Source organism: Triturus cristatus, chromosome 3_2, assembly GCF_964204655.1.
Source record: "Triturus cristatus chromosome 3_2, aTriCri1.1, whole genome shotgun sequence".
Classification (NCBI taxonomy): Eukaryota; Metazoa; Chordata; class Amphibia; order Caudata; family Salamandridae; genus Triturus; species Triturus cristatus.
In genome coordinates this window covers 971196713-971217343 of record NC_140584.1, presented here as the reverse complement: position 1 = coordinate 971217343, position 20631 = coordinate 971196713, and the positions used below count along the sequence as shown (strand labels likewise).

General features: G+C 48.5%; 1 protein-coding gene across 12 annotated transcripts in view; it reads left to right on the top strand.

Moving 5' to 3' along the window:
- Positions 1–20631, top strand: part of NF1 (neurofibromin 1) — a 1956660-nt gene that overhangs the window by 1158157 nt on the left and 777872 nt on the right. For all 12 annotated transcript variants that reach the window (XM_085649550.1, XM_085649547.1, XM_085649544.1 and 9 more), the window contains one exon: positions 6030–6127. In XM_085649550.1, coding sequence (XP_085505676.1) covers positions 6030–6127 — 98 coding nt within the window. The remainder of the gene's footprint in view (positions 1–6029; positions 6128–20631) is intronic.

Here is a 20631-nt window from a genome sequence, read left to right as displayed (position 1 = left end):
CCGTATTGGGCACGAAGATACTGGTGTCCCAAGCTACTCAGCATGGCGATCGACCCCCTGATCCGACTGCCTCTTCGGGAAGATCTTTTGTCGCAGCAGCAGGGGACGGTCCTCCACCCAAACCTGTCCAGCCTCCACATCCATGCGTGGAGATTGAGCGGCGACAGTTGACAGCTTTCGATCTTCCTCCCGAAGTCTGTGATGTCATTCTGGCAGCCAGACGTCCCTCCACTAAGACGGTATACGCCTGCAGGTGGAACAAGTTTGTGGCATGGTGCGCAGCTAAGGCTGTGGATCCCCTTTCTGCCCCTCTTTCTGAGGTCCCTCTGTTCCTTTTTGCTTTGGCCCAGCAGGGCTCTGCTCTGGGCACTGTCAAAGGTTATCTTTCGGCCATCTCCTTGCAGGACATTTGTCAGGCAGCTACATGGGCCTCGCTGTACACGTTTATCAAGCATTACTGCCTTTGACAGTCAAGTCCGGAGAGACGGCTTCTTTGGCCGTTCTGTTCGCCGTGACTTTCTTGTGTGATCTTGTTCGCAGACCCACCACCGGGGTTGGTATTGCTGGGGTATCTATTCTAAGATAAGGAATCTATCACTAACGTGTCTCTTTCAGATGCACAAGGTACTACTTGTGTAACAATATATCTGTAAGAGACATTAGTTAGTGATAGATTCCTTACCGCCTCACCCATCCTCCCCGTTCTGCGATCTGATTTCTAGGGTTAAGGTCATCCCTATCTGATAGAGACTACTAGCCGCAGATTCCTTAAAGTAGAATTATCCCCAGGCGTGAGACTGGATCCGGAAACTTTATGCCACAGCATCCCTGCGCGCCGGGGGCGGGGCGACATCACGCCACTCCGCCCAGGCGTCGTCCGCGTACGTGACGTCAGCGAGGTCACATAAGACCCGCCCCGGCGCGCCCACGTCAGTTTTTTCCTTTCCCACGTGCAACGCAGATCTGATCCTTGCTACGTGCCTGTTAGGCCCCTTTTTTCTTCCATTTTGTAGTGGCGCATCTCTCCAGGTCGACGTCCTCCCCTCGGTCTGCTTCGACGGACAGCTTCAGACTCGGCCGTGGTCGTCGTCCTCGCCTTTGTCCGATGTCACGTGAGCGTCGCTTCCCAGTGGGTATGTGTCGCAGTTTGTCCCCGGGGGCTGGTTTCCGGCCTCTCGGGGGCGTGGACTCAACGCGGTTGATGCGGCCCCGCGTGTTGTCCTATCCACCGTTTCCCAGTGTAGGGGCGTCGAGAGTCCAAATGGAGACATACGCAGCGGCTTTGCAGGCCTGGCTGGTGTCTCCTCCTCCTTCCCCTCCTGGGGCGTTGGCGGAACCCTCGCTCTTCGCAGGACCCTCTGCGGCACCGCCGGTGGCTCCGGCCCCGGCTGGTTCGGATCCAGGCTTGGAGGATGTGGTACTGTTGGGGTGAGGCTCCTCTGGGGCACCTCCTTCAAGCCACGGCGTCTCTGCCTCGCCGCAATCTCCCGCGGAGGTCCCTGTGGTGTCGCGGGAGGTCGCCGGGGCTCGGGTCGCATCCCCGAGCCGCTCTCGGTCCTTTGACCTGGTGGTCCTGTCTAAGGCCGAGGTGATGCCGCTACGGCGCCGGCAGCAGCTGGACCGTGCGGAGCCACAGAGGTCGGTGGACCCTCCTCGTCCTGCTCCGGGTCGAGGCGAGACCCCTCGTCCCTCTCCGGGCCCCTCTCGTCCCTCCGCACAGGTGGCTGCCTCGTCAGAGGGCGAGTCGGAGCTTGAATCGTCCCTGGCGCCGCCGCATGGGTTGCCAAGCGATCTTCGCCTCATTCTGGGCCGCGGCTGTCGGAGTGCTTCGTGCCACTCCCCAGGCCTGTCTCGTTCCCCCGAGCAGGTGGCTGTCTCTGCGACGGTCGGGTTGGCGCCGCCCCGGAACCGGAGCGGCTCCAGCTCTACTCCAGTCTCCACTCCGGTACCCGGTGCTGGATGACTTGGAGGTCCCTTGTCCGGCGACGCTGGCTGGTGCTGACATCCTACCTCAGGCAGCGGATTCTACGGCTCCGCGCAGGGGTCGTACCGCGGATTCGTCTTCGGACGCTCCTTCTCCGGAGGCATGCATATTGGTGTCATATTCCCTGGAAACTGGTCGCCGTGTGGTGTCTTTTTCACCGGCGCCGAAGGGCGGCTCCCCGCCTTTCCTGGGGCAGAGGTGTTCGTCTGAAGAGTGACAGGTCCCTCATTCTTCGGTACCTTCTGACTTCCAGGTCTGGCCCTTGCCTGCGCATCTTGGCCTCGGGACGGCCACCTTAGTTTGCAGCCGTCGCCCACGGAGGAGCTAATTTCTCCACCGCGGGGCCCTACGGAGGCTGGTGCGGCCTTCGCTCACGTGGTGTCCACGGCTGTGGGCATCCTGCGCATGGGTGATCCGGTGGCTCACTTTCCGGCGGACCATCTATTGGAGGTCCTCCACCAGGGCTCTGGTGGGAGGGAAATCTTACTTCCCTTTGAAGGTTCGCTCCTTTCTTCCCTGACGGGGGGCTTGGAAGCGTCCTGCCTCAGGGGACCCAGTGGCTCAGCATCTTCTGCACCCGCACCTCCCGGCGCCGCGTGACCCGGCGTGTCTTTCCCTTCACCCCTCAGCCGCCAGCCCCCTTTTGCGGACTGCTTTTCCCTCCCTGCCGCCGCTGTTGACGCCGCTGTCCCGAGAGGCCCACTGGCTGGAATCTTGTGGAAGCAACATGTTTGCCTCGACCAGTGCGGCCCTGTGAGCCTTTAACACCTTGTGTGTGCTGGCTAGGGCCTCCTCCTGTTTGTGGGACTCGGCGGAGTCTCTGGGATCCAGGATTCCCAGGAGTCTGGCCTGGTGGATTTACGGCATCATGCATTGAATTGCCAGGAACTTGCGACATTTATTCTCCGCTCCGGACATCTCGGAGGTGCTGGGTCGGGCCATGGCTTCCTCAGTCGCTCTCCGTCGCCATGCTTGGCTTTGGGCTGGAGTTTTCCCTGAGAATATTTGGGAGTGACTCATCGACCTTCCGTTTGATGGCAGCCTGTTGTTCCATGCCCCGGCCGACACCGCCATCCAATGGCTCTTGGCAGGGCTCCGTCCCCTCCTCAATGACTTCTGAGTTGGGTTGATTCTGGGCCTTCTTAGGCCGGCTGTTCTGACTGTGCAGTGTGTTTTCTAGCCGTTTACGTCCTTCCTTGGGACTCTGGCATTGTTGGCTGCTGGACGGCCCTTGTGTTGATTGTGTGTGGTTCTGCAGGAGTTGTTGCGCAGACTTGGCTCTATGATTGGGTCTTCTGCTTTGTTTGAGCTGCTTATCAAGCCTACAGCGGGGGTGTTTCTTTCCCCGTGGCTCTTTTGTTTTTTCCTCTGCGGCGGAAGTTCTTCCAAAGAGGGTTCCCATTTCTTGGAACTTAACGTACCCTATGTGGGGTAGTGGTAGCTGTCATATGGCTTGCGCTCTGCTAGAGGGTTCTGATCGCCTTCGGGTGCCTGTTCTCCATGACGTTTAGGTAGGTTGCTTTGCTTCCTGAGGTCGTGTGCGCGGCCACTCATAGTGGTGGCCCGGGCATCTCTTCCTCTCCCTGCTCCTGTTCTGAGGTCTGGGATGATCCTGTGTTCTCCCTGGCTAGGCGTCGCCTACTCAGCCTTCCTGGGGCCTCGGGCTGTTCTTCTTGCTTCTGGCTTTGACTGCGGGCACTGTTTTGGCTGGCAGGCTGCTTTCCTTCTGGAGTGGGTTTGCCGCCTTTTCCCTAGTTTCCTTGGATCCTCTAAGCCGCTGCTTCTTCTTCTTCCGCTTTCCTGTCTTGGCATTTGGCGGAAGCTGTGTTGCATTGTGAGGGGAGTGGGTGCTTTGGCCTCTCAGTCCTTGCCCTTGGTTCCTCTGCTGTGAGTGTACTGGCCTCTTCAGCCATCTTTCCCTCCTACATCCCCTTGGGGTTGGTGGGGTTCTGCTCGTGAGGGTTCCCTTGACCTGGCAGTGACGAGGTTCTACCTGGTCAACAGCTCTGGTCCCCTGTGGGTGCCTCTGTTCTGCATTGGCTGGTGGGGTCCTTTCCCAGACTCTCCTTCCCAGGGGGTATTGCTAGGGTATCTATTCTACGTGAAGGAATCTGCGGCTAGTAGTCTCTAGCAGATGTGCGAGTTACTTACCTTCAGTAACGATGTATCTGGTAGAGACGATTCCAGCCGCAGTTTCCTTCACGGTCCGCCTTTCCTCCCCTATTCTGCGAGGACCCTTGGGTTGGTCTTCAGTACTCGCCTCCCGGCGGGGGGGGGGGCTGTATCTCCTGTGAGTGCCTTCCTTGTTCTTGCAGGTTACTCCGTCTGGGGCCGGTTCATTCCTCCTTTGGTCCTTGGTGGATGGGGTTCCGGTGCTCCGGTGCCCTGCTGCTCTGTCTGCTCCAGGTTTTGGGGGGATTGCTTTCTATCCCTGTCCTTCCTCCCCTCCCTTCCTTTGCTTTCCTCTGATTAAGGGTCATCTGGCCTTGTCTTGCCCTTGTACCTTGTGGGTGGTTGCCCTCTAGGTTGGGGTGGCTTGGAAGTTTGTTGTCCTTGGCTGTCTTGGGACTGGTCCCAATTCCTTGCTCAGGAGTGGGGGGGGGGGGCTTCCTACCTGTGCCATGACCTTTACGCCTGTTCTTGCCTCCGGGGCACAGGGATGGGAGGTTGTCTATGTGCAGGTTTCTGCTTGTTCTTCATTCTTCTTTCCCTGCCAATGGGTTCTGCGGTGTTGGCACTACCCTGGTGGTGGTGTTAGTCGCCTTTCTTTCCAATGTTTCTCCTCTTCGCACATTGTTCCCATGCTTCCACAGTTTTTTATCTGGTGGTTCCGCGTTGTGGTGCGGAAAGTTCTCCTAAGAAAATTGACGTGGGGGCGCCGGGGCGGGTCTTATGTGGCCTCGCTGACATCACGTACGCAGACGATGCCTGGGCGGAGTTGCATGATGTCGCCCCACCCCCGGCGCGCAGGGATGCTGTGGCAAAATGTTTCCGGATCCAGTCTCACGCCTGGGGATAATTCTACGTAAAGAATCTGAGGAATCTGCGGCTAGAATCATCTCTACCAGATACATCGTTACCGAAGGTAAGTAACTCGTACTTCAGGGCCCTAGTTTCTTGGCACCAGTGGTCTGTTTCTTGCATGGCTCTGCGCTCGTGGCACGGTAAGTCATGTACAGAACTGACGTAAGCACGCATGGGTGGCGCCTAAGTAGTCTCCGTGATGTCATCTCGGCGCTTACGACGCCAGCGACGGGCGTGGAGCCGCATGACACCACTTACTGACGCGCAGAGGTACTGGTAGCAAAACTTTTCCGGATCCAGTCTGATGCCTGGGAAGTATTCTAAGGTAAGGAATCTATCACTAACTAATGTCTCTTACAGATATATCGTTACACAAGTAGTAACTTGTGCATTAGTGAGTTTTTGTAAAGACTGATCAAATGCAGCAAGACTCATTAACTGCACACTCTGTATGGTAAATCCTAATATATGCTGCTTACAAATATAACAGGAGGTCTTCAAAACTGCAAAGAAAGACTGCAGTGTCGCAGGCATCTCTTGTGCCGTGATCCTCAGAGTATAAATTAATGCAGCCAATTTCATAGTTTTGTTCCATTGTCCAGTTTGATTGGTCGAATGATTAACAGTTGCATGTTTTACATTCGCTCTCAAGAGAGAAGTTCCTTAAAGTGAGCCAATCACCCTTTACACTGTTGACTTCTTACGTAATATAGTTTTGAATGTGCAATATGTTCTCTAACTTTCATTGTTCTTATAGATTGGTCTTGAGCAGCAGCATTCGTTCATCAGTATGTCCTGGGCTTTCCTATAGCTAGAAAGTAGTTTTATTGGTTCTTGAGGCTTTATGGAGAATTATTCAAAGCAAACTTATGATTACTGCTGTGTGGTACGACTACTCAAGCCATTACTGTTTAAGACGATGTGTGAATCATCATTCAAACCGAAAACAAACTGCATGTCTCAACATATTGAAATTGTGTGTGTGCATATATACATATATATACATATATCTTTTTTTTAGATCCTTCAAAGTATTGCCAACCATGTTTTGTTTACAAAAGAAGAACACATGCGGCCTTTCAATGACTTTGTCAGGAATAATGTTGAAGCAGCTCGAAGGTAAAAGTTAAATAATTATTTTTCTTAAGTATGTAATCTTAGATTTTTTAATTAATTTATCTTGTGTCTAATTTCAGAGAGGATAACCTGTTTGTTGACACGACTAGGCCTTGGAAGTAGTGAACCTATAACTGTACCAAATAGAAACCACATTTAGTTCTTCGTATATCTCCGTACTGAATATATTTTGTTGTGTTTTCTATACGATAAAGGAATCTCATTATCAAGACTGCAAACAGATTGAACACAAACTCCAATAATGGCACTGTATCTTTAAAAAGCAACACTGTCAATATACTGCTGAGTGGTTACTTTAGTCTTCTCTTATGGAAGAAATCTTAAAAGGAGCCAGCTGGTGTTTTTCACACTAGTTGAGTGGTACTAGAAATTAGTTAATTTAGTAAGGAAATAGAACTGTCACTGGAAATGTTACATAATTGAGTCTGCGTAGTTTTGAGCAGCATCTACCCTTTTTCTTATGTTTACAATTATATTCTGTGCCTTTCACATTGCAGAGAGAATTATGGAGCAGGTTTCCCTTCCAGAGAAGCTGCTTTAAGAATTCCTCTGAGGTAGAACGCTCCTGCTTCAAGTTAGAATAAAAGGTGACTTATGGAGCTTTGAGTGTGGACATCACTTAGGGACTCTAGGAACAGCTTGTCTGGAACCTCCAAGAAATGTTTTATGGAGATAATCTCTGGAATGGGCCCTATTTCCTTTAACCTTAATACCAACAAACCCAAAATGTTGATCATTGGTAATAACCCTGCTTTTCGATCCTCAGCCCAGTCAACCACCAACTTGAGGCCCCCTACTAAGCTCTACTGTCAAAAGACGTTTTAATTATTGTTTTGTGCTGTCTCTGTCTACGCAGTTTAGCCAGGTTCCTTCCTCTTGCTTTTTTTATATCCATCTACAGTTGTCCAGGTGGCCATACTCTCCTGAGTATCTTTATTTGGGTCTACTTGCTTTCTAGACCTCAGATGATAAAGGATCTGGCAGCTTGAATAATTTATTTAAAAAATGCTCCTTTATAAGCATTTCTGATGAATACGTCCACCTGCAGATTCCTCATCTCATGAATCTAGTTAGGTGTTAGACTCTATCTGGAAAAGTTGAAATAGCTCTTTTGCACTAGTATGTTGTGCCACAGCTCCAACTCAACTCCCGTACGTCACCAGTCATGGAGTGATATACATGAGTTCAGTTTAGTTTTTTCTGCTCCCTTGTGGCCTGGAGTTGCTGTTCTTTCCAAACATTATTAGACTGTCTTATGGACCTATAAGGACATTGCCCCCAAAGAAGTCATGTTGCCATAGGTGAAGCTCCAGAGACATTTGTTGAGATCACACAATGCTTCTCCTTAAAATCAGTACTCCGCATGTGTCTCGTTGGAACCTTTGATATCTACCACTATTTCAGCAACCCCTGATGACTTTTCTCTGCTCTATATTACTTTTGCTCTCTACTGATGAAGGGCTAAACCCAGAAAAACGTGTCTAGAGCTAACAGCACTACCTGTACCAACTTTGGTGAAGAACCACAGCAACTTTGAAAGTAAGTATACTGCATTTACTAGGATGCAATGGGGAGAACTGTGCTTGGATGAGAAGCAGTGTGCTCCCACCCCCCTTGTATCTACCAGTTGGGTCCATCTGTGTGTCGGGAGATCACATCAAAAATCAGCACCTTTCTAGGTCCCACTCCTGGGTTAGAGACCGTAATGTGACTTCTTTCGAGAAGAGGTCTTCTCACTCCAAGTTTAGGACTTCTCATGCAGAGTACTTGTCTTGTTCATGACATTGATCCTGTTTGGAGGACTGGTCTTCCCTCATCAGAACCACTCCTTGAATTTGACCTTCACATTTTCCGAGCAGTGACCCACAGTGGTGGACATAGGCCATGATATCACTGTCCAGCTGTGCTCTGGTTCTGTGTTTGATGGTGTCAGCAGAACTCTAGGCCTTTCTGACTCATTGGGCTGACCAGACTGAGGTGAAGGCCTTCATGCAGCATTGAACTACACTTCTCTCTCCACCAACTCCCACTGGTGCATCTTCAGGTTCCAAAGCACCCATGGCAAAATTGACTGTGCCTCTTCCGGTGGTCTCTTTCCTAGCACCAGTTGTAAGCCTGTTGCCGTTTTGGCAGCCTGTCTAGTAGTAGATGCAAAGCCCTGCATGTAAGCTCGCTTATTTCATCTAGTTCCAATCGGTATAGAGGAAGGATCTGCAGCATGATCTCACTGAAGCCCTCAAAGTGTTGCAGAGTTGAAGATGGTCCAGGAAACGTGTGGAACACTGGCTTCAGATTCAGCTTGAGGTCTGAAAAAGAAGGTGAAGCTAGTGTTGGGTTTCTTGAATACAGTCTGCAGGACCTCTCCCAACAGCATGAGTGTCTGGACGTCCAAGAACCTAGTTTACTTTTCCTACAACTTACCAGAAGAGTTGACCATCGACCAAGACTGGTCTCTTGTCTTGTATAACATGTTACCTGATGGCTTTCCGATGCATTAAGGGGGCATTTTTCACAGGACTTGGTCATGTTTGATGCCTAAACATCATAGGTAGATGTGCGGTTCTGTTACAAGCATCAGATTGCACATGCGCGGCATGGTTTGAATCCTGTCATTTGTCCACACAGTCAAAGGTAATTGTAATTGAAAGTCTTGAGTGAGAATCAAAACCAGTAGGAGTGAAACTCTGGATGCGTCGAAGGGTGCCGGAAAAAGAGGAAGTAACCTACAAAAAGAGCATTGCCAAAGGTAAATAATATATTCTTCTGGTGGATACACAATCTTCCCGCGGACCTCTCATCACCTTATCTCCTCCCCTCAATAGTTAGCGCTGTGTATGATGAGCTCCTAAGGCATTCCAACATGCTGTGTTTATGCTCGGTTTGTTCCTCTCCACATGCCTTGATGGGGCGACAGAACCTTTAGCAATAATCCACCAGTCAGCACATAATATCGTAATATCCAGTGGACAGAGTTGTGGCTTAAGCAACTCTACTTAGCTCTACCTGTTGAGTCTTGTGACATATTGCTGGAGATTTATTTCTTTTCATTGTGGTTCCTGGAATTAAGGTGTGACTTCTGTGGAAAGATTATATATCCACCAGAAAAAGCTACTAAAGGTACATAGATGTTTTCTTTTATCAAAGTGGAAGCTAAATGCAAGCAAAGGTTAATGAGAAGATATTGCTAAAAAATATTTGCAGACACAGGTAAGGAGCTTTTTTATTCAAGTAAATTACCCACTTCATAACGCCTCATTAAATATCATAAAAAACACTGGATGGCCTCTATAAACTGAATTAGCCATATACTTCTGAAAGGTGTTTCAGATTGCAGAGTCCTGTATTGACCTGTTCTGTTGAGGCACTTGGGGGCATTTGAGATTACCTAAAAAAAAACACAATTGCCCACCAGCACACATTAAACATACTGCATTTTACTTTCTGGGAGCAAGAGTGATAAAATACAGTGGTTTGAAAAACAAATGGAAGTAATTTCATTTTTTTTTTAATTTTACATATCTATAATTGAATTAATGAATTACATGGCACAAATAGACAAGTGAAGCTCCGCTTGACATATTATGGCAACAGATGCCTTTGCCACTAAGCCTAGTCTGGACGAACAAATGCTTGCAGAGGTCTAGTAAATCAGCAAATTTGTTTGCATAATAAAATCTGCATTCGCTGGACTGCAATCTGGAATTGAATGGCATACATCCTCTCAGGGATATGTTCATGAGAAACAAATTGCCCATAATTCAGTTAAAAAAACATCTGTCCAAGGCTCTACAGCTAAATGAAGTTTTGGAACTTACTACATTTTCAATGCTGTATTTGCTTGTTCAACAGATTCTTGCATGCATTATGAGAAATAGCAAATATAATCACCCTTCATTTTCCAAAGAATATGTAAATATCTGTTCCGCCTTTATCAGTTGGCACGAAGGTATTTGTGCACGGCATGTGCTTTGCCCTTCTGCTCTGGATGATTATGGTTGCACTGAGAATACTGCTTTGTTTAGCAGTCATGATTTGATGTATTCAGCAGAGTTATGTCCATTTCCAGCAAAACACTTTTTGGCATGCAGATAGACAAGGGCTTGTGAAAGTTCAGCAGAGAAGAGCAAAAGCTGGGCCTAATCCTACAATGATCAGTATTGGTATTTAAGAAGTATAACAGTTTCATCACTACCCATCGCCTCAACTGTTCCTGCTTTTAACGGCCTATGACTTCACCCTGCAGAAAGACACTATTTCTCAGTTTTATTTTAAGAAACCGTCTCTGATCCAATCTGTGCCACCATTTCCACAAGTCTGTCCAATTTCAAAGGTATGAAAGGCTTTTTAAAGAAGTAGGCTACTGACCTGGTCACACACCATCGCCATAGCTCTGCTGTACTATATGAGCAATTGTTTGAACATGCTCAAAATTATTACTGTTGATTATGTCCTTTGAGCTTGAGAACATATCTTGTGGATGTTAATTTCCAAATGTTGGTTTGACTCTGCTATACACCATTCTTCAGATGTTATTAAGTACCTGTATTTCTATTACTCCATTTATTTTGAATTCTCACTACCATCAAGGTGGGAATCCTTCCCATTAAGTACCTGTTAATTTTCTCCCCTTTTTGACTTCGATCTTTGAGTCGATCTGAGGTGCTGCATACTTTTCATTGTCCATCAGCAGAGCCAAAGACTAGCCAGGAGTGCGTGCAATGTGCAACCCAAGCCATAGTTGAGGATGCGTAAAGCCAATTCATACTAGATTTTAGTAGAGACTGATTGCAGCTAATTGCATTTACGTAGCTTAGGTACAATGTAAACTTAAGTAACAGCTACAGCCTGTCACACATCTTTGTGTTACACCTTCTGAGCATTTAGTCAGTTGGAGCCCCCTTTTGTTCTTCTTTGGGTGTAGAATCTGTAATATATCTTTTGACCTGCTGACCATTTCGTCATTCCCGCCATCCACTCTGTTTCCTTGCCCTGATACATTTTCTAGATTTTTCTAGAAGCACAGAGGTTGGTTTTCTAGACACCCTTGCACCAAGGACTTGGTCAATGTGCAAACTGCAATCTGAAATATCGTTATAATGCAACCATATTGGTCTTGTGTAGTGTATCTTAACCTGTGGTCCAAGGACCCCTGGGGGGTCCGTGAGGCCTACTTATGCGCCACGACTATGGTACCAAATTTAATAATAAAATTGATATACTAAAATTAATGATCTATATGCAAATAAAGTAAAATTGAAAATGTGGAATCATTTTCTATATTTGAATATAAATAAACAAAATATTTCAATAGTTGAACATTTGTTTGCTGTATACATGGGGCTCCAGAGGGGTGGGTTTCCTTCCCCCTCACAATACTCAAGAGAGTCCACAATGATAGAGGCCGTTATGTAGCTATCACAAGCAGCGGGAGGGTCAACTACTTAATATATCCTCACTCGATGCGTCACCATGACTGCAGACAAACTATTTCCATACTTGGGGACTCTACTCCTTTAATTCCCAAACGGTGTCTTGCTTGCGGGAAGGGACTGCAATGTGGCTCTTTCATTTGACATAGAGCGCAGGCATGCACGCCCTCAGGACCAGATGGGTAGTAATGTAGGGAACTTTTTGTCAGCTTTAGGCCTCATAGATAAATGGAGGGCACTCAACCCTACTGCAAGACAATATACCCATCACTCAGAAGCCCACTGCACCCTTTATCGAATAGATTGTTTCATGTTGGCTCACTTACTCGTACGCTTCCGCGAAGCGCAACACTTGGCACGAGGAATCTCTGACCACTCCCCAGTGTGTGTGCGTTATGACCTTGGCACTGCCAAACACTCTGGCCGTTGGGGATTAAATCAGTGGAATCTTAAAATGTCTCTGATTAACACTAACCTCCAAGAGGCTACTGCTGACTACATAGCAGAAAACCAGGGCACAGTTGAATGTAATGTAATGTAATGTAAAAGAAACTTGTAAAGCGCAACGTTCACCATGCGGTTTCTTGGCGCTAGGGTAAGCAGCTACCTGGGGAGGAAGGGGTGGGAGGAAGAGAAGGGGGAGAAGTTAGTTATAAGCGAAACGGAAGAATTGAGTCTTGAGAAGAGATCTGAAGTGAGTATAAGATGGGGCCAATCTTATATCCAAGGGGAGAATGTTCCAAAAAGAAGGGGCGAGAAACGAGAATCTAAGACCGCCACATTTCTTGCGCTTAATTCTGGGAACTTTGAGGAGAGCCAGATGGGCCGAGCGCAGATTGCGAGTGGGAACATAGGGGTGGATGAGAGAAGAAATAAACGCAGGGCTGAGACCAGCCAAGGATTTGAAGATGAGGCACCCCAGCTTGAATTTGCAGCGTTCAGAGACAGGGAGCCAATGCAAGGATTTTAACAAAGGGCGGGTGTGACAATGCCTAGGTTGATGGAAAATGAGGCGGGCTGCCTGATTCTGGACGAGTTGCAAGCGTTTTTGCTGATAGTCAGGGATGCCTACATATAAGGAATTGGCGTAGTCGATTCTGGAAATCACTAGAGCTAAGAGGGCCAGAGTGAGGGCTTCCGTAGTAAGAAAGCGAGCAATTTTGCGGATTTTACGCAGCTGAAAAAAACAGGCAGAGACAGTGGCGTTAATCTGAGGTTTCATTGAGAGGTCGTTACTGATGACTCCCCCCAGACTTTTAGCCGAGGTGGAAGGACGGGGAGGCGAACCCAGACTGATGGGCCAGAAGTTAGAGTTCCAAGGATTGGAAGGGCCTCCGACAAGAACCAGTTCGGTCTTGTCGGGATTCAGTTTCAAATGGTTAGCCCCCATCCAGTTGCTGATGTGACAGAGGGTGGTTTGAAAATCGGTAACTGACTGGTCCGAGGAGTCGATATTGAAGACTAATTGAATGTAGTCTGCATAATTGAATGCAGATACATTTTTGTCTCGAAGAGAGCTGATCAGGGGAGTGAGGTAAAGATTGAAGAGTAGAGGGGACAAGAAGGATCCTTGAGGCACACCACAGGTCAAATCGACCTTGTCTGCGGAGAACTGTGACAGACGAACCGCTTGTTGGCGGCGGGAGAGAAACGAGCGAACCCAATCAAGGGCAGTACCCTCGATCCCGGCCTGTCTGACACGGTCGACCAAGATCGCATGGTCGACCGTGTCAAAGGCGGCCGACAAGTCCAGGAGAACCAGGGCCTGGCAGATGTTAGAGTCGGCTCCTCTTCGTAGTTCTTCCATAACGGAGAGTATGACCATCTCGGTGGAGTGAGCAGGCCTAAATCCGGCTTGTTGGGGGTCAACAAAATGGGAACGCTCGACATGGGAGCTCAGAATGTTAGTGACGTGGGTCTCGAGAACCTTTCCAAGATAGGGGAGGAGGGCGATGGGGCGAAAATTACTCATAACTGTTGGGTCAGCAGTCGGTTTTTTCAGAATAGGTACCACTTCTGCTGTCTTGAAGATGCAGGGAACTTGGCCAGAGGTGAGGGAGGAATTCAGGAGAGCCAAAGGGGGAGCGGGGCAGGCCGAGAAGGCCTTGCATAAGATCTTGGGGGGGCAGCAGTCAGTGGGGGATCCAGAGGAGACTTTGCTGAGGAGGGCGGGAAACTCCAATTCCGTGATGACAGGGATCCGCGAAAGGTGCGGGGAAAGAGAGGGGTCTGCACAGGGGGAAGCTGGAGACAGGCAGGGGAACGGGATGGGCGGTGCCTGGATACTGTTTTTAATTTTTGCAACCTTCTCGATGAAGTGGTTGAGGGAATCGCAGAGCGTCTGGGAAGGGAGGGGTTTAATGGACACTCTGTCAGGATGGGATAGTTCCTCGACGATCGCAAAGATGTTTTTAGCTTTATTGGCTGACTCCATGATTTTATTGGAGAAGTGTGAAGTTTTTGCGGACGCAATGGCGGCTTTATAGCCTTTAAGAAGGGACAAGAACTCTGCCCTTGCTACGGAGGAGTAATTTTTACGCCACTGGCGCTCGGCTTGCCTAAGGCCGAGTTTTAAGGCTTTTAGGTCCTCAGAGAACCATTTTTGTGCGTCGTGGAGACGTCTAAGTTTGATCCGTCTGAGGGGAGCAACCACGTCACTGGCCGACTTGAGCCAGAGATTTAGGTTCTGAGCATGGGTGTCCAAAGAGTCGGATTCCGAGGGGATGGAGGTCCTAAGTAAATGAAAGAAGTGGTCGATGTCCGCTTTGTTCCAGTTACGGGCTGAGTGGTTAGAATCAAGGGAATTACTTGGGGGAGAAAGGATGTTGAGGGAAAAAACAATAGAGAAATGGTCGGACCAGGCACATGGCGAGATGAGAAGGGCCGATATCACAAGATTGGAGGACCAGACCTGGTCAAGGATATGTCCTCTGGTATGAGTGGCAGCATTGACATGTTGGCAACAATTTAGGCTGCGCAATAGCTCAGAGAAGGCTGCCGAACAGGCGCTTTCCTTCTCGTCCAGGGGCCAATAGTTGAAGTACCCGAGGACAAGAATTTTGGAGTTATTGATAGTTATCTGGGAGAGGAGATCTCCAAACAGGGATGGAAAGTCTGGCATAGATTGTGGGGGACGGTAAACTAAGACGCAAATGAGGGGGGGTGCAGAAGAATCCAGTCTAACGACGAGACAGTCAACCTGGGGGATGCAAGAGGTGGTAATGACAGAAAACCTGAGAGGATGTTTAATGATGGCAGCTACGCCACCTCCAGGTTTACCGGAGGCCCGATTGCTTTGAATAATATAGTAGCCAAGAGGGATGGCGGCCAGAATGTCAGGGGAGGAGCCGTCATGCAACCAAGTTTCGGTGAGAAATAAAATGTCGGGACTGTCGGTGTCGAGAAGGTGAAAAATTTCAATCTGATGCTTTGCTAATGAGCGGGTATTGAGGTAACATACTTTGAGTTCCAGATTACGAAGCGGACGCCGGGAAGGAGGGTGAGGAGAGATAGAAGGGACGATGGCGTGTGAACGAGCAACTAACTCGGGGAAGGAGCGACGAGTACAGGCTAACCCCAAGAGGTTGAGCTGTGAATATATAGCAGGGGCCAGCGGCCAGGCGGCGTGCAGCTTGAGAATGTCCGCAGAGGAGTATTGAGTTGCAAGAACAGGAAGGGCAGAGTGACTGGCCCCGAGCCCCGGTCGGATGCGGACGGGCGCAGACGGGCTTGCCTTCGGCGCGCCAGCGGCGCGCCCGCTGCGCTCGTCCGCTGCGCGTCCGCTGGAGGCACATTGTTTATAGGCAGAAGAAGGAAGGGAGAGGGCGTGCCCAGCGCTCGTGGGCGTGTCCTGGGGAGTTCCCGGGGAGTTCCAGGAAGTGATGTCAGGAGCGAATGCAGACCCGAGGCAGCGATGGAGACGCTGTGCGGGAACTGCAGGTAGGCCAAACAAGTATGAAATGCCCAGAGGGGGAGTGAGGTTCAGGCAGGCACGAAACAAACAAACAATTTTTAAAATGATTCTTAGATAAAACTCCCGGCTTTCCGCCTCAGGAGGTTGCTGCTAATGCTGAGCGCGAGTGCGAGACGCGCGTTTAAATAGTCAGCTGCCGGTTACAGGGGGCGCACCCAGCGCTCGTGGGCGTGTCCTGGGGAGTTCCCGGGGAGTTCCAGGAAGTGATGTCAGGAGCGAATGCAGACCCGAGGCAGCGATGGAGACGCTGTGCGGGAACTGCAGGTAGGCCAAACAAGTATGAAATGCCCAGAGGGGGAGTGAGGTTCAGGCAGGCACGAAACAAACAAACAATTTTTAAAATGATTCTTAGATAAAACTCCCGGCTTTCCGCCTCAGGAGGTTGCTGCTAATGCTGAGCGCGAGTGCGAGACGCGCGTTTAAATAGTCAGCTGCCGGTTACAGGGGGCGTGCCCAGCGCTCGTGGGCGTGTCCTGGGGGGTTCCCGGGGAGTTCCAGGAAGTGATGTCAGGAGCGAATGCAGACCCGAGGCAGCGATGGAGACGCTGTGCGGGAACTGCAGGTAGGCCAAACAAGTATGAAATGCCCAGAGGGGGAGTGAGGTTCAGGCAGGCACGAAACAAACAAACAATTTTTTAAATTATTCTTAGATAAAACTCCCGGCTTTCCGCCTCAGGAGGTTGCTGCTAATGCGGAGTGTGAGTGCGAGACGCGCGTTTAAATAGTCAGCTGCCGGTTACAGGGGGCGCGCCCAGCGCTCGTGGGCGTGTCCTGGGGGGTTCCCGGGGAGTTCCAGGAAGTGGTGTCAGGAGCGAATGCAGACCCGAGGCAGCGATGGAGACGCTGTGCGGGAACTGCAGGTAGGCCAAACAAGTATGAAATGCCCAGAGGGGGAGTGAGGTTCAGGCAGGCACGAAACAAACAAACAATTTTTAAAATGATTCTTAGATAAAACTCCTGGCTTTCCGCCTCAGGAGGTTGCTGCTAATGCTGAGCGCGAGTGCGAGACGCACGTTTAAGTAGTCAGCTGCCGGTTACAGGGGGCGCGCCCAGCGCTCGTGGGCGTGTCCTGGGGAGTTCCCGGGGAGTTCCAGGAAGTGATGTCAGGAGCGAATGCAGACCCGAGGCAGCGATGGAGACGCTGTGCGGGAACTGCAGGTAGGCCAAACAAGTATGAAATGCCCAGAGGGGGAGTGAGGTTCAGGCAGGCACGAAACAAACAAACAATTTTTAAAATGATTCTTAGATAAAACTCCCGGCTTTCCGCCTCAGGAGGTTGCTGCTAATGCGCCAATACATTGTGGGAAGTCGACTAGACGGTGGTTAGAGGGCAAGGGATCTCCCTGGTGGCGGGCCTCAAGAAGGAGAAAAGTGCCAAACTAGAAAGTTTAAAACATGAGATTTAGAAACTAAATACACCATCTCAGGCTCAAGCAGAGGGAATTCCGAGAAGTGGCCGAAGAGGCAGCTAAGGTCAGGCACCGCGCGGTACAAAATAACCTCTACGAAATCGAAGATAGGGCAGGGAAATTGCTAGTGTGGTTGGATAAAATAGAGGTGGCAACAAGGTGGGTTTACAAGATTAAGCAGAGGGACGGCACTATGGTTAGACAGGGACAAGAAATTGCGAATGAGTTTGCGACATACCCTAGCCATGTATACAAGGCATCAGATACTGCTACGATGGAGGAAGCTTGAGAGTTACTGCTCACCCTACAAGTGAAGGGGCCTGTAGAGTAGGATAGGGACTTCTTAGATCAGGAAATGACAGAAAATGAAATACTCCAGGCAATCAACGCTTGGAGTCGGAGAAGACTGGGGGGCCCCAATGCTTCTCCGAATGGTTCAGGAAAGTTGTAGTCTTGGCATGTTGCCAAGAGACCAGCGAAAAGCTAATATAGTAGTAGTCCATAAGGTGGGCAAGCCTAAGGAAGATTGTTCCTCCTATAGACCAATTTCACTCTTAAATGCAGAAGTGAAAATATTGGCTAGGTTATTGGCAACTCGTCTGACCAAGTGTTTACAGTTCCTAATTAACCCGGATCAGTATGGCTTTATGTCGGGGAGAAACACGGCACTCAATTTAAGAAGGTTGCATGGAGTCCTGGGAAGAGCGGCCAGCATAGAAGAAGCGCTAACAGCTCTTGGATGGAGAGGCAGACTCACACAGATGACACCATTATGGGATTCGGCGCATTTAGGAATCTTGGCAAAGCAAATTGGTTTTAAGAGGTAGGACTTGATTGGCCTCTCGAGGCTGGGAGACTTGTGGGTTCAGGGGGACGTAAACACTTCAACAAGAATATCAATTGGCACACTCGGAAACCTTCCGCTACCTGCAGGTTAGACATGCTCTGAGGGCAGTATTGACAAAGGGGGAGGAACTTCCGGAAGTGTCGCCGTCAAAAGATTGGATAATCGTCTGGATAAGAAGGCGATATCACTGATTTACCGTAAACTCATGAACAATTCTCCAGCTCTCTTGCTCGCCCTCCATGCCCGCTGGGAACAAGACCTGGGTCTGAAAGAGGATGAGGACTGGCTCGAAGCCCTGTCCGCCCCCAAAGAGGTGGCCATCCGCTCACATTTTCGGCTTGTACAATTAAAAGTATTCCACAGATCGTACATTACTCGTACAATGCTGGCAAAAATAGGTAGAATTGATAACCCGAGCTGTACCCAGGAAAGCAAGCAGGAGAGCACCTTTCACCACATGATATGGGATTGTCCCAGCATGCGGGTATATTAGGAGGGAATTATTTCCTGTAAGAGTGAGGTTCATCCTATAAGTACACTGAAGTCGGCACAGTGGTGTGTCTAGAATATTTGTGAGTATATAATGTGAGGGGGGATTCAATGAGGTTTTCAGAGGCCGGAATCTAGGTAATTCTTATATAACAGCAAAGTACCTCTGACACCATAGATCACAGTATCACTTTAATCTCAGCAGATCTGTTTATTGACTGCGAGTAGAATATGATTTCATATACTTGGTTAACTTGGTGAACACTTTCTCAATGTGACAAACAAAAAATCTCCAAATATTCACTTTTTTCGACAATACAGTGTGACAACAAAACATATATATCACAAATATAAATTTCTCAATGTGAAAATGAGATAGATTGCAACTTTACGACAAAACAATATAACGACGTACATAAATGTGCAAAATTGATGCATAAATCAAAACAGTACTCAGATATCCTCTTTGTTAGATAGAGTGGCATATAGAGTCATTATTGCCTACACATTGTATGATTGGTTCGGTCCTAAACTGAAAATAACGAAAAGTATATTTTCCAGATTAGAGCTAGAGAGCATTGACTAGATGTTTGAGTTTGGCTCTTCACGGGGCGTTATTGTGTGGTTTTATCCCCAATATATTTTTTCGAATTCTGTTAGCCGACGCGTTTCGACCTTCCTGCTGTGGACCTTTTTATTGCCTTCCTAAGGTCTTCATCAGGGCTGGGTTATTATTCCATGGGACATCTTTTTCTGGAAGAATCAATAATGTATGTGTCATATAGGGATGTGGTATTGAGGTATTTTTATTCACTTACGTGTTTTGTTAAAAGGTTGGTTTAAAAAGTGGAACTTACGTGCTGTCAGATGGGGGTTGCTTGCGCTATTCTTAACCTGCAAGGTACAAGGGAAATGTCTCTATGTCAATGTCAGCTTTCTGACGCTATGTAATCCATTTTTAAATGAGGTTGTGGCCTTAATGTTTGCTTTTTATTGTAGCTCCACGTACCTTTCCTTTCTTTTGGAGTTGAACTGAATGGAAAAATTAAATGTTTACGGGCTTCTTTGTTGATCTGTTGGATAAAAAGGGGAGGTTGAAAAAGACTTAGTAGAGCGTTTGTTTGCAGACTAGTTTTTAAAGATTTACCCCATTTGTGGTGTCTCATGCGAGAGTCTATGGATGCCAATTAGTGCTTTTGTGTGTCTTTTTCAGGATGTGCCCGCGGTACTTTGTTCTAGCATTAAGTGTGGTTTGATTTTTCATGCAAACAGTGGTGCAACGTGGCTCGTGTTTATTGCGGGGCCGTGTGGAGCCGCCGTGTTGGATTTCAAAGCTGCCTGGTTTGGCGATTTGCGGTACTCTAATAGGTAAGTAATAATCCAGGCATCCGTGCATTATTATCTGTTTGTGATCGGCATGCACTCGCTAATTCAACGGGACTTCGTGAGCGATGTGAGGCCATGTTTGGTTACCAAGTGACCTTCTTTGAAGTTTCACGGGACTGTGGGGCAACTGTATTGTTTCGTGCGTCCATGCAAGTTATTATAGCGTCCTTGACTTAAGTGGTTTACAAAAGTTGTTCATACCGGTTTGGCTCTTCGGCGGTCAGGGTTGTTTCCTCTCCTCTGTGTGTTCCGTCTCAGTACTTCGTCGTTCGCGCACTTCCTTACTCGGAAGTCGTTGTTGATAGGAAGCATTTATGGTTGCCATTACGTCACCGCGTGTGCGTTGCGTTGTCGTGGCAACGCTTTGTTCCTACTGCTGCGGCTGTTTTTTTTGTGGGATTTATTGACAACTGCAGGGTGTCCTCGATCTTGTTAGATCACGTTGTCCTGTGGGAGTGGGGGTTCGTTTTGAAAGATTCTTGTTGTCTGGTATTGTGTGTAGTGTATTATCTTCTTTACTGACTGCGTGCGGCTTGGTTTCTCAATTAAAGGCTTGTGGAATTTCCGAAGAAATTACCCCTTTTTTGTCGCTGTTTTTGTTGGCGCCCTACGTAAGGTGTCTTAGTTCCTCCTACTAGTTGTCCTTAGATTCAATTTTAGTTTGTAGTCTTGCCCTTCCAGGCACTCCAAGGCTTGTCCATATGATTTTCATGTAGAGACCTTGTCAATGTCATCTTTTGATTCGGGGACGGTACGGCATGTCTGGAAAGAACCTTCTACTCCGCTTCTCAGCGAGGAAGTTGATGTTATTGTCCTTCTAGGTAATGTGCGTTAATTCTGTCATTTCATTCATTCCATTCACAATGGTTCCCAGAAACATAATCATTTTTGCTTCACTTTTGGATAAAGTTGTATCAATGTTGGTCCCTCGTATGTGGCGAAGGACTGTCCAC